Here is a 13,969-nt window from a genome sequence, read left to right on the forward strand (position 1 = left end):
AGGAGTGTGGGGGCTTTGAGTCAGGAAATCTTGGGGGTCAGCGTCTGTGTGTGTCTTTGTGTGTCCTGAGTGTGAACCAGTGACCGGGAACAGCCTGGGAGGCCGGGAAGACGGGGTCCAGGCTGGGAGGAGAAGCAGTCAGCAGAGGCATGAGCCCATCTGGCCGACGGAGCTGGGATAGCTCCTCTCTCCTGTCCTGGGATTCAGGGGCCACAAACTGTGTGATGTCGTCATGCCTGGGGGTATTTCGTGTTGACTTCCTGGACTCCTTACTCTTGACTGACCTGACCATTCTGCTTGGCTGACCCCCCGGGCAGGTGTGTAAAAGCCTTGGGAAGCCAGGTTTTTGGAGCCAGACTGCATGGGTCCTGAGCCCAGCTGTCCATCTGTGTGACCTTGAGAAGGTAACTTGGTCTTTGTGCCTCGTTTTCCTCGTCTGTAAAATGGGATAATGGTGAGTTCTACTTCATGGTGTGGTTGCAAGGATTCAATGAGGTAATGCTCGAGAAGCACGCATCACAGAGCCAGGAACATGTTTGGGCTGTGAGCATCAGCTGTTGCCATCTTTCTTGTGTCCTTAAGCACTCGCCTGCCCTCCCAGGGCACCAGCCTTTGCCACAGTGTTCATGGTTTTCTTTCCATCCGTGTCAGGTCTTGGCCAACAAGAGCCACCTTTGGGTGGAGGAAGAAGTCTGGAGGATGGAGATATACCTTTCCATGGGAGTGCTGGCCCTCGGCACGCTGTCCCTGCTGGCTGTGACTTCGCTGCCGTCCATCGCAAACTCGCTCAACTGGAGGGAGTTCAGCTTCGTTCAGGTAAAGTAGGTCTTCCCTCTGCTAGTGAGCCTCAGCCTGGCCCAAGCCCAACTCCCACAAGGAAGCACCTGCCCCTCCGAGAACTGCCTCGGCTTTGATCATCTGTACAGCGAGACTGCTCTGCCACACGCGAGGGCCCGCCTAACCTGGAGGGCCCATCCGAGCCTCCCGATAATGGGCTTCCTGGGACAAGCTTATTCTCCAGACATCTGGGGAAGCCAGATATAGGCGTGTGAAAAAATTAGAGACCAGAACACTGGACCCTGGGTCAAGCAGTCTCAGCTTCTACAAACAATTCCTAAGCTTCCCAAACAAAATTCCATGACATGCAGTCACCCTGCTGGTCTAGGTAGGACATTCTGCTGGTCTAGGTAGGAGCCAGTGAGCTAGTGAGTGGGCCTAGCCCACCGCCTCACACCCTCATCTCAACCCAGCTCTGTTGTTCCTTTTAACCCCATGATTCTCGCAGAGCTGATGGCAGGTAACCTGTTAGGGTCACCAGTTTATAGGGGATGAGACACAGCTTTTCCCAAAGGACACCATTCCTATGAAAAATCCAGAGAAAAGGAGGTCTATAGTCAAATAAATTTGAGAAAGATTTGATTACCCTAAGAGATGCACAATGCATCTCAGCACATCAAAGATTCTAATGATGTCTACAACAAACCAACCTTTGTTAACCAGACTTATTCGAGCATTAGCGCCCTCCCCACCTCTTTTCCAAATCAACACTCCACGGACACTCTCAGAAATGCTGCTAGTGGCATGAGGTTCTCATGCATGTGTTCATTCATCAAACGTTTATTGAGCACTTACTGCATGCCAGGCAATGCTCTAGGCCTGGGATGCGATAGGGAACAAGACAGGCAGAGCCCCCTTTCAACTATAACGACAACTGAGACGGAGACATTCTTTACATTTCTTTGGCATCTCCCACTGTTCTTCACACAGAATACGTGGTCAGTGTTGGCGGATTAACTCATCCCTCCCAGGGGTAGGAGCTGACTAATGCTGGATCCTGCCATTGTGTTGTATCAGGGCAGAGAACAGCGATCGTATCCACCCCCACTAGCAACAAAAATCTGTCGAGTATCTGTGCAGCGAGGACACGGTACAGGACTGAGGGACAGTGACAGTGTCATGCTCTTACATAATCCAATTGAATTGTCCCCGATTGGGGATGCTTCACGTCGCTTAGAACAACACAGAGTTGTGGTTGTGTATTTTCTAAAGTGTGTCTGTTTCTGAATCTCCCTGGCTCTGCTCATCTCAGAAGGTCCCCGGAGGAGCGCTCAGAGCTGACACATGCGAGCATACGAGCAGGGGAGGAATTTTATTTATCTGCCACTAATCCCCATGTGTCTCACACCCAAATCTAGGATTTTCCTGTTCCCACCTGGAGTATCCCGGGCGCGTGGTTTATCCGCAATTAAAGCAGACTGCAGGCTGCTCCCCTCACCAGAAAGCTGCTCCCGTAAGCAGCCGTAGATTACATGCCCCGGCTCCGGCTGCCGGGGAAAGCCTGTGGATTTGATTTTGTTAGCAAAAGCTGACTGCGGCTGCAAAAGCTGTGTTCTACTTTACATATTAAAGAGTCAAAACACAAATAGGACAGTCCTTTTGCCACTGCGAGAGCAGGGGGGCTTGGATGGAAAGGCAGGATTTTACTTGTGGAAATCCAATGCCGGCATTCTGTCCACAAAACCCAGATGCTGATCCGGAGGAGGCACCGTCGCCCGGGCAGCCTGGGTGCCAGCTCTCCCCCCGACTACCCTGCTCCGTGACCGTGGGCAGATCACACCCGCACCCTGAGCCTCAGGTTACACCCCTGGAAGATGGAGTCCATGCCCTATAGGGACTTTGTGAGCACAGTGAGAGATTGTGTGTGAAAGAAAAATAAAAGGCATTTTGCTATTATTCCTAGGGTGTCTGGCCACATTGCTGATTAGATTACCAACCACCCATTTTTGGGTTCAGTAGGAGGCAGTGAGACAGAGGCCCAGAAACTCCAGCCCTGCGTCAGAGTGGTCCAGGTCTGTGTTTGCAGACCGGTGGACACTCATTCGTGGGTCATGCAATCAAGTCAGTGGGTCACAACCAGCATTTCCTGCACGAAATGGAATAATAGAACGGCAGTGAAAGCATCAGAGTGATTTGCGTGCTGTAAGGGTAGACGTCTTTTCAGTTATAGTGATTCAGTGGGTATGTATATATGTGTGCCGTACCTGGCTGTCCACTGGGCAGTAGTGTCACACACAACGCTTACTGTGCGCTGCCATCCTGAACGCTCTGGGAGAAATACAGATCCCCAGGCCCGCTCCCACCTATGCTCTCAGATGCTCAGGGATGGCTCTGGAAGTCTATTTTTGCAGCTCTCTGGGTGACTCATAGGTGCACATGCTGCAGCGTGTGGCAACCTCCGGTGGAGGGAACACAGGCAGTGAAGCCAGCAGGCCGGGTTCAGTCCCAAGACACCCACCTACCGGCCCTGCGCCATCAGACAAGTTTCCTAGTCCCCCAGGGCTTCTGCTTGCTCACCTGCACCTGTGTCCACCTCGTGTCACACAGAGGATGTGAGCTAGACACTATGACATGCAAGACGTGTGCACCCAATAGTGGCTTGCTGATTTCAGAGGTAAACTGCAACCTTCTCCCATAAAGTTAGCACAGCCAGTGAGGAGCTACTAGAACCCCATCCCCTCCCCTGTCACACACGACCACAGCAGCCACTGGGGCGTAGAAACCAGCTGTGGGGACGGCTGTGGGTCTCAGGGGCCTGGGCTGACCCCTGAGTCTGTAATGGTCTGTTTAGCTAAAAACAGTGTGTTGATTCCACAAAGAGGTGACTTGTGTTTGCATTTATCCTTTTGTTCCCAAGGCTATTTTCAAAGTTTTAAATTTTGGTTTGTGTTTCTTGGGTGTTTTTGTTATCATTTTGGTTTCGTTTGGCTGTGCTGAGTACTCCTGATCTAGCCAATTAAGCATTGTTAGATGTTAGATTGCAACAGACCCAGGTCAGAGCAGCTCACCTGCTCAGAAAAATTAGGGTTCAGCCTTTAGCTCCCAAGTTCTGTTCACAGGAAGTTCGGACTTCCTGTGACCTTGCCCGCTCCAGCCACCTGCCTGAAATAATGACAGAGACCAGCCTGGCCCCAGCTTTGTGAGCGATTGTCCAAAGCCCCTTCTCTCTGTAGTAACTGAGTACCAGCAGGAGATACTGACGACCTGCTGTTTCTTTTTTGCTAACAAGCTTACGTATCATAAAAATGGCCCTAGCTTGAGGGGGTTATTAATTGCCCCGTGACAATCCCTGTCCTTCTTTTGGCCTTCTTTGGCTGTTTTGGGATTTTTAAATTGTTCCCAAGGAGAAAGAGTTTCAGGGAAACAAACTTGCTGGAATCTGCCTGGCTTCCCACTGGGATCGGGAAGTCAAAGGCCCTTTGTTATTGGCTAGCCTTTGGCTGTCAGCCCTGCCAGGAACCATTAGCCCGAGGCTGGGGCTTCCTGCCATGTGTGCGTGGGATTTCGGATGGCAGTGGGACGAGGATGTATGATCAGAGCTGACTGCTGCTGGTGGACCCGGGAGCGGCGTCTCCCAGAATGCCCAGCACTGCCCATAACTCTCCAGATACTGGGGACAGTAGCCCACATGGCCAAACACTGGAGCTACAGGGCATGTTACCCGAGGGAGATTCCAAGGCCTCGCTGGGGCCGCTAGGGCCGGCTTCCTAGGCCCGAGTGGGTTCTCCTTGCTGCACCATCTGGGAAGGCCCCACAATGCAGAGTGCGGACACTGACAGCCCTCAGTGGATCTGTGCTAAGGGACAGATAGATGGGTCCAGGCCTTCCCCAGTCAAATGACCCGGGCGGAGCAACCCGCGTGGACTTCTCAACCTGAAACTAGAAGGGCGTGATGACGAGAGTCTCCTAAATGAGCGGTTCAGTCCTGGCTGCACAACACCATCATCTGCTGAACTTTAAAAACAACAGATGCCCGAGCACCGGCGCAAACCAATTTAATCTGAATTTCTAGGGGTGGGACTTGGCCACTAATATTCTACCCAAGCTCCCCAGGTGGTTTCCATGTGTAGCCAGATTTGAAAACCACAGTGTCAGACTGATAAACCCTCAGGGATAAAAGGCACCTTCCAGCCGTCTCAGCAACGCCAGTACCTCCACAGCAAGGAAGGGTGGGAGGGCCCACAGTTTGGGCCTGGGCGCCTGGTTGGCGAACATCAGGGTGACCGACGCAGGCTATTCACAGCTTATTCCTAATGGTCAGTGCTGGGGACCTCTTTAACCCGAGTCTTCCGTAACAAGAGATCAGAACTTAGAAAAAGTTGGTGATGCTCAGAAGTTACAGGGGATTTGGAACACTTGATAGACATACCTGGAAGTGACAAGGATTTGGTTACATGTGACTTACAGTCAAGGAGGCTTCCATTTGGGGGCCAACCACATGAAAAATGACATGATGGCGTAAAGCCAACCATGGCTTCCCAACTGGAGGCGTTGAGCCAGGAAGTTGTTAAGGATGAGACGAGAAGATCCTTGGACACAAAGCCAGGAACCAGGGATAGCTAGGAAGGATAGAGAATATTTTGTTTGGTTATTTTATTTGGGACCAAAAATGTACCTGGGAACCATCTGTGAAATTAGTGTGCAGCCATGGAAAATGTTTATTGTTAATATCGTATTTAGCAGAAGCATTACAAGCAATTCTTCCAAACCATGTTCCTTCACTTGCTGCGTTCACCGTCCTGTTTGTCTCGGAGTGGGTACAAGCAAAGCACTGCCCGCACCGGGGGAAGCGAGAAAGCAGGCACCGTGCGCAGTCAGACCCACTGAGAAACCTGTCGGGTGGAACAGGGGGGCAAACGAGACGGTGTCTCCCGGCTAAGCCCTGGGTTGATGCCGACAAGCTGGGCTAGAAGGAAACCCAGGAGGCCCAGTTGCAGCTTCTCCATGGAAACCTCAAACTCAGTCTATAAAGAGCACCCGAGGTATCACTGTGCCACCACGTTTAAGTTAAACCCTTGCAATGACTCCTTGAGAAAATGCATATGCGTTCATTGCTTTACAAGTCACTGTTATTTTCATTCCTTATGTAATAAAAACAGGTCTCTCCTGCCCCCAAATCTCTCTTGGCTCCTTGGTGCTTGCAGAATTCAGTCAGAAGCGCCCAGGCCTCTCCTCCCTGTCCCTGTGAAGCCCTAACCCACAGTGCCCTCTGCCGTATCGCTGCCTGCCTCCACGCTTCCCCTGCTGACCTCAGCTTTTGGAATCACTCACTTCCCACGGAGGCTGATGAAGCGGCTTGCCCAGGCCCAGTGTCAGCTGAGCCAGCACCAGCAGTAGAGCCTGGGTCCCCTCCCTTGCAGTCCATGAGGACCCTTGCATGCCAGAGGCTGCGGTTACGGAGCAGCACTTCCCAGCCATTTTCACATCGCAGCTCCTGTAAAAGTCATGTTTGGGGCGGTGGCCAGGCTGCCCTTGGCTGGACGCCACCCATGAGAGCCCACATGAGACGCAAGGGGTGGGAAGCTCTTGTGAAATGGCCCAAGCATTTCCATCTGGAGTCGAGATGTTCTCATCTCCCTATGGTCGCTAATCTCCCAGGCAGGAGAGTAGGCCTGGCGTGGTTTCCACCTGGGTGTTCATAGCTCAGCGTAGGGCAGGCGGGGGAGGACCGGCGTGCACAGAGAGCACCTGCCCGGTGTTCTGGGGCTTTCTGTATGGTGCCAGGTCACCTGGACCACAGGCCCCTGCCAGCCACCTGCACTACTAGTGTCAAATCCACATGCCACCTGTAAATTATTTATTTACATTTATCTTTAAGCCAACTTAAAATCAATTTTCACTTTTTATCTGGCCTTAACTTTGGCCAAATATTATCTGTGAAATTATGATTTTGGTATGCTGGCAGACACTTGTCACTCTAATATACATTAAAATATACACAAAACTGTAAAGTGGGTTTTTTTAATTAATTAATTTATTTATTTCTAGTTAAGTGTTTTTAAACTGCTTTGAGTCTAATTCCATCAAAAATCATCTGGCAGCCACCAAAGGTACAGATAACACAGGGGAAAAGCATTACCTAATTGCGTCCACATGGATCACGCAGTCCTTATACACCTTCAGCATAGAAGCATCATTCCACTTTTCTGTTGGGGAAGCTGAGGCTCAGACTTGAGGCAGTTGCCACAGGATCACGCAGGCAGAGAGTGACAGGGCTGGGGTTGGAGCCATGGCCACGAGCACCAAAGCCGCTCTCCCTCCCTCCGCCAGGAGAGCAGATGGGCCGTGGGCAGAGTTGCTATTTGTCACCCGGCCCTCACCCCAGCCTTCTTTTCCCTCCGCAGTCCACGCTGGGCTTCGTGGCCCTGGTGCTGAGCACGCTGCACACGCTCACCTACGGCTGGACCCGCGCCTTCGAGGAGAAACGCTACAAGTTCTTCCTGCCGCCCACCTTCACGCTCACGCTGCTGGTGCCCTGCGTCGTCATCCTGGCCAAAGGCCTGTTCCTCCTGCCCTGCTTCAGCCGCAGACTTGCCAGGATCCGGAGGGGCTGGGAGAGGGACGGCGCCGTCAAGTTCACGCTGCCCACGAGCCCCACCCTCGACGAGAAGACGAGCTGCGTGTGAGGTTCTGCGGGCTCCGGATACCAGGCACGGCGGGATGGCACCCTGAGCCTGTTAGGTTTTCTTTTCTGGATGGCGCAGAGCGGTGTAATTGTGTGCAAATGGGTGGTTTGAAGTCTGAATTTCTGGGATGCAAATGTATGCAGTAATATTCAGAATGACACACGCACGTGTGATATGTATGTACATATAGTCCATATATATATAACAGGATTTTCAATTATATTTACTTAGCTAAAAAGTTGGATCCCTGAGATTTCAACATGTATATTTAAAAGGAAGTGCCAGATGTTGGGAGAAGAGCAGATCGTGATATGGTGACATTTGCAAGGATGTACACACACTTTCTGTACAGAAGGGGCCTGTCCCTTGGTGAATGCGATCCATTCGTTACCCTCCACCCCCATCCCCTTTGCAGAGCCGGGGCTCTAAGGTGCAGGGAAGACAACAGCTCTGCCTGGAGCCGCCCCAGGTGCACACGTGGGGCTGAAGACTGACAGGGGAGCCGGGGAGCAAAGGCGGGGAGGGGGCAGGAGCCCTGAGCGTGGGCCCTGGGAGCCCAAAGAAGGTCTTTGCCGGGCAGCGGCAGGTGGGTGGGGGCGGGGCTGAAGCTGCTCCACATCATCCTCCCTGAGCTGGGAGATTTTTTTTTCTCTGAAAGTCAGAAGTCACCATGGAGCCTGCAAATTGATCCTCCTGTGAGAGTGTGAAGTCACCTCCTCGCCAGAGCCATTAATGAACCCCGTCTTGAGAACAAGTGTAATTTCTTTCCCTGCGTTAAGTTGGTGATGACCGTTCTTTCAGCCACTGTGCCTTCTCACCTTTTCCATCATTAGATCCAGCGTCTCCCAGGAAGGCCTAGAGCAGACCCTTAGAAATCAGTCCAAGGGGAGGGAGAAAAAACACGCAGCTCACTAGGCGATGGAGCTGAGCCCTTCCTGGGACCCTGCCCGGGGGCTGACGGACTGTGTTCGTTAAGTCAGTGCCGTGGAAAGCACTGGGGACCCCCCACTGTCCTCCGCTGCTGCCGGGCAAAGAACTCGCCTTCCAAGCACCCAGAAAACCACCCTGACTCCAAGTTCTTCCTGATGAGTGCTACCTTTCAAAACAGCGGGGAGGGGCTTTTCTGCCAAAGCTACAAATCTAAAATGCTGCTGCACATGAGGGCAGGCCACCACCAGGGCCACAGGACGCTTGTCCTCCACCCACACACCATCCGTCAGGGGTTCCTGCTGAAACCGGTTGGCCTCCCCTGTGGAGAAACAGCTGTTCTCAGCTGGGCCCCCAAGTCCCCGCAGAACCAGGGAGATCTGCCACCGAAGAGGCATCTTTGAACACAAAGGAGTGAGGTCTCGATGGGTCCCCTGGCCCCAAAGGGACCCAGAGAGTAGGGCCGGCGAAGGCTGCCCAGAGGGTGCCGTGCGCTAAGATGCCCCTCCCTCCCCCAGGAGCTTCATGGGCTCATGGCTGTGGAGCACATGAGGGCCCTTCAGGGAAACGGGGGAAAGCCCAGTGCAAGGACATCCCATCAGGCCTGGGGCGGAGGGAGGGGAGGCCGTGCCTCGGAAGCTCCCTGCTTCCTGCCGCTACTGTCCGTCTGCTGCTCCACGGCTGAGCGGCAGAAGCTTGTCTCATAAACTAGCGCTGATGGCGTGTCTGCCGTGGCCCACAGACAGCCTCGCTGGGAAGCGAACAAGCGAAGCAGAGATGGTAGCATTTGATGGCATTTGAGGGCCCATCGATTCCCTGCCAATGGGAAGCAGAGAGGACGTGGGTAACGGAACCCAGTGGTCCCCAACCCTGGGGGGACTGGCTGCCTTCCTTGTCTGGCCCTCCCGGGGCAGGGTGGTAGCTTAGACCAAAGATGCTGACCCAGAGCAGAGCCCCAGTGCACACCCTCCCCTTCCCCGGCCACCTCCTGCTGAAGGCGCCCATCTGGAGGGACGCGATTCCAAGGTGGGGGCAAGAGGGGACAGGCACCACCGAGGGAGGGCCTGTCATCTACCAGCTGGACGGAAGGTGGGTGGGATGTGCGCTGAGCCCTGATCTTGTGTCTGCTGCTGCTCTTCCCTCCCTCGCCAGGCAGCTGACGACAGCGTCGCCACGAGGACGCGTCACTCCCTGCAGCTTGGTAAATTCTATGTGCCTCTGGGTACAAAAGTGCCTCAACTAACATACTCTGGAAATCCTAAATGCCACGGTCTGAGCTTGATGTCTAAAATCTATGCCATTGAAAGAATCTGTGTTTGTTTTTTTTTTAACCTATGGATCTTGTCTGAGAAGCCCCCAAAATAAACACTTAACCTTCCATGAATTTCAGGCCTTTATGTCTGCCGTGCCCACCTGTTCACTGACGGCCTTCGGATTGGAGCCTGTGCTCAGTCAGGCGACGTGCAAGGTGTTGGGGCTGCCACGACGGACACAGAATGATCTGTGCTGAGCTGGCCACTGAGGGGGGCAGACATTCGGATCCATAGCAGCAGGCCAGGGAGGCAGTGGGGGACCCTGGTGACAGGGAGCGGGATGGGGGTGTGGGGACATGCAAACAGTACTCCAGGCCCGCTGAGTTCAGGGAAGGCTCCCGGAGTGGTCTGAAGGCTGAGGTCATGAGGGTCGGTAAGAGCATCACGCCTTCTGCAATTACAATGTGCCTGAGTCTCATAGGGGTATAGTCCAAATGCAGATTCTGATTCATGGGTCTGGGGTGAAACCCAAGATCTTCCGGGTGACACAGAAGGTGTTGCTCCTTGGACACTCTGAGTAACAAGAGCTTAGATGGCTTTCCTTGCTGCTGCCGTGCTGTAGTCTGTGACGTTCAAACCAGTGCGTGCACATCTCTGCCCCATGAATCGTCCCCATGAGCCTGCTTCCCCTGGCAGCCCTGGGAAGGTATGTGTCTGCTGCTGCTACAACCCCCCTTGTCCCCTTAAGGGCAGAGGGGGGAAACACTCCACCCCTAAAGCCACAGCCTTGGAAACAAAAGGCGCTCTCTTCCGAGTCCACCCACCATCACGCAGCCAAGCCTTCCCATTGAGGAGACCAGACTATCTCACTGTGTTGGGCGGTGGGCGGGGGGAGACAAGAAACCCAGTGTCCAGAGCAGTCTAGTGGCTAAAAACCACTTCTTGGGAACAATAACCAAAAGATGGCCCTGCCATTGTGAGTCCATGGCAAGTGGTTTTCAAAGGACAAGCCATGGCCAGGAAATAACTTCACTACAAAAAATTTTCAAGGTGAAAAATACCGTGTGCTGCAGGTTCCCTTTCCTACTGTGTCTTCCCATGCTTAACGTTGGAAGAGTGAACTTCACAGAGAAGTAACAAAATAGATGAAAAATACCCACTACTAAGGCAGCTCACATAAGAACTAAGGAACAATGAAAATAACTCATATCAGTTAAGGAGACAAAGTTGTCCTTCAGCTATTTGACAAGTTGAATCTTTCCCAAAAGCAATGAAGTTGGCCCCGGAAGTGCAGAAGCTCTCTTGCGCTGGGTCACTGCTCTCCACAAAGTGACAGTTGGCACCATGGAAGCAGAAATTCTCAATCCCATCAGACCATCACCAATTTTTTCTAACATATATTTTGAAAATCGCTTTTAAGTAACCTGAAATACAATTTGGAAATAATATAACCTGCCTATGCATATAATTTTTAAATCAATTTAAGTTCTTAATTGAAACATAAAGTAGAAATAAAGATAAAGTAATTTATATTATACTAAAGTATATATAAAGTAATGATGAATAATAACTAGTATTAGATAATAGTCTTACATAAATAAGTTGGCTTTTTTTTTCCACTGAGGCATTTTATTTGTAAGTATGTATTACATCCCTAGAAAAAGAATCCCAGAATTTTCCCTCCTGTGTGCTTTCTTCTTGCTTCTTCATGGTCCATGATGCCAGCTGAAGCAACAAAACCAAACTGGCGGGACGGGAGCAGATTATTCTGCCATTTTTCTAGATCTTTGAGTTGCACATCCAATCTGGGGCTGATCACTCTACACTTGTTTAACCTGCCTGTGAGGTTCACAGCAATTTTCCCAGCTGTGTGATCATCAATGATTTCAAATTCACCAATTAACCGTGCTTCATCATCACAGTTAAAAACCGGACAATGACTTTGGAGCACGGCCTTATAAGAATCTGGCGTTTGCCTCTCTTTTTGGCATTGTTGATGCTCTTAGGAGCATCAGCCAGGATATTCATGCGCACCATTATGGCGGCATGGAAAGATGGCAGAAAGAGGCAGTAAATTGGTTTTAAGAGAAATACAATGATATTCAACTACACATTGTTGACTTTCTTGCTTTATAACTGACATTTTAAGACAAGGGCTAAAGTGTGTGTGTGTGTGTGAGTGAGTGTGTTCACTGTGAGTGTCTGAGACCGTGTTGAATGCTATGAAGTCAAGTAGGGCAAAGACCCATAGATACTGACTAGATTTGGAAACATGGAAACTTACTGGTGAGGATTTCAGTGGGGAGTTGGGGGTAAAACCTAGATCAGGTAAGAGGGAAATGGAGACAGTAATTCTGAACAACTCTTTTGAGATCTGGCTATAAAGTAGGAGGGAGAAAGGATTGGCACCGGGGCGGGGCGGGGCGGGGTTTGGTGCTGAAGGAGGGCTGGTTATTTTTCCCATGGTTCTGACCTGAACATGTTTGAAATGTTTCTGGAAAAAAATATGAACAGAAATGGTTGAAGACACAAGACAGAGAGAGTAAAGGAGAGAGAGAGAGAGAGAGAGAATGAATCCAGGTCCTGGAGGACATGGGAAGAGATGGAGCCCAGGGCACAGGCGGCTGCAGAGCAGGGGAGCAGGCCCTCTACCTCCAGGAGGGAGGGCGCAGGAGGGAGGGTTTAGCTGTGCTGATGTGACTTGGGATAGTTCCCTTCTGTTGATATCTGTGTTCTTCATGAAAAAGCAGTCAATGCCATCTGCTGAGTGACAGGGAAGGAAGAGGGTTTGGCTCTGAGGGTTGAAGAGGGATGAAAAGGTTAAACATAATTGTGGGAGAAAGTGAAAAGGAAGCTGCCCAGAGAAATATGATAGGGTTAAAAAAAAAAAAAAAAAAAGACTTGATTATAACAGTTTTTGTCCAAGGTTAAATATACCTAATTGTGTTTCCTGGGAAGTGTGCAAAGTAGATTTTTGTTTAGTTAAATTCTATTTCCCCCCAGCAATTTCTATAATAATTCCAGATAATTTGTCTTAGTTCAGTTTGATCTCTAGTAGTTACCCAGAAATGCTTTGGCTTCATTTCTGTTTGTTCAGAAATGAACAATCCCATGTGGAACCTTTGATGCACTAGGCAACCAGAAAACCTCCACTGCCAATTTTCCCATAAAGTGAATAATCAACACCCTTATTTATTGAGTGTTGATTCCATTTATTGGACCAGAAACCTAGCTTATTTCTATAATTCCCATCATACAACAGCCTACTCTTAAAAATCTAATTTTAGCCAACAGTTAAAACTTTTCCCCAACTAGAGAATTTATTAGGGCTTTCTCTTCCTGAAGGGTCCTCCCGCTACAAAACAACTAGTTCCTGCACAAAAGACATACTTTTTAAGGCACTGCTGAACTTTTGGGAGGTAAGGGAAATCACCAGGGCAGAAGATAAATGGGAACACACACTAATAAACAAAACAAAGCTGTCCTTGGCTCCTGGCAGAAGGAAATTCAAGTTCTTTCTGGAGAAAAGCAACCTCAGTTCAGAACAACCAAATAAAGAGCCGGATATCTAAGATCAACAAACCACAGGTGAGAATCAGCAGAATCAGGGACTTCAAAGAACACAGTTATCAAATATAGAATAATGATATATTAAATATCTAAAGAATTAAAAAATAAGGTTGCAAAATATAAGTAAGCAATAAGACTACAAAGGATCAGACATGACACTAAATAGAATTTTCAGAAATGAAAAATTGTTGGAAACAAACTTACTTTTGTGGCCTTAAGACCAGAATGGAGAAAATTAGTGAATTCAAAATGGAGCTGAAGAAATTACTTAGAATGCAATAAAGAGACAAATGAATAGAAAATATGAGAGAGGTTAAAAGAGACAGAGATTTAAAAAATCTAACATACAAATAACTGGAGTTCCAGAAGGAAAGAACAGTGGAGAGGCAAATTTTAAAGAGATAAAGGCTGAGGATTTTCCAAAACTACTGAAAGACTAGAATCCATAAAAGTAGAAAGCACAACATACACCACTAGGCAGGAAAACAAATTTAAAAGTAAAATTAGACTTAGACACACTAAGAAGCTCTTAAAAGCAGTCAGAGAAAAATTACACATCACCTATAATTGTGGAATTATAACAGACTTCTTAACAAAATCAATGGATATCAGAAAATAGTGGTGTAATATGTTGATAGTACAGAGAGGAAATAATTGTCAACCTAGAACTTTAAATTCAGCAAAATTGATTCTTAAGATGCAAAATAAGAATGTTTCAGATAACAAAAATTGAGAGAATTTGCCAACAGTTCTTCT

The 13,969-nt window shown here is 49.6% G+C and overlaps 1 protein-coding gene and 1 pseudogene across 3 annotated transcripts in view; one reads left to right on the forward strand and one right to left on the reverse strand.

Annotated features, from left to right (window-relative positions):
* STEAP3 (STEAP3 metalloreductase) overlaps window positions 1-9,768 on the forward strand; it is a 34,609-nt gene extending 24,841 nt beyond the window's left edge. For all 3 annotated transcript variants that reach the window (XM_069460913.1, XM_069460823.1, XM_069460744.1), the window contains 2 exons: window positions 652-816; window positions 7,182-9,768. In XM_069460913.1, the coding sequence (XP_069317014.1) occupies window positions 652-816; window positions 7,182-7,463 (447 nt within the window). In that variant the 3' untranslated portion in view covers window positions 7,464-9,768. The remainder of the gene's footprint in view (window positions 1-651; window positions 817-7,181) is intronic.
* A 1,499-nt stretch (window positions 9,769-11,267) lies between these two features.
* On the reverse strand, window positions 11,268-11,683 carry LOC138386839 (small ribosomal subunit protein uS8-like; annotated as a pseudogene).
* Window positions 11,684-13,969: the final 2,286 nt, after the last annotated feature.

Source organism: Eulemur rufifrons, chromosome 1 (genome assembly GCF_041146395.1).
Source record: "Eulemur rufifrons isolate Redbay chromosome 1, OSU_ERuf_1, whole genome shotgun sequence".
NCBI classification, from domain to species: domain Eukaryota; kingdom Metazoa; phylum Chordata; class Mammalia; order Primates; family Lemuridae; genus Eulemur; species Eulemur rufifrons.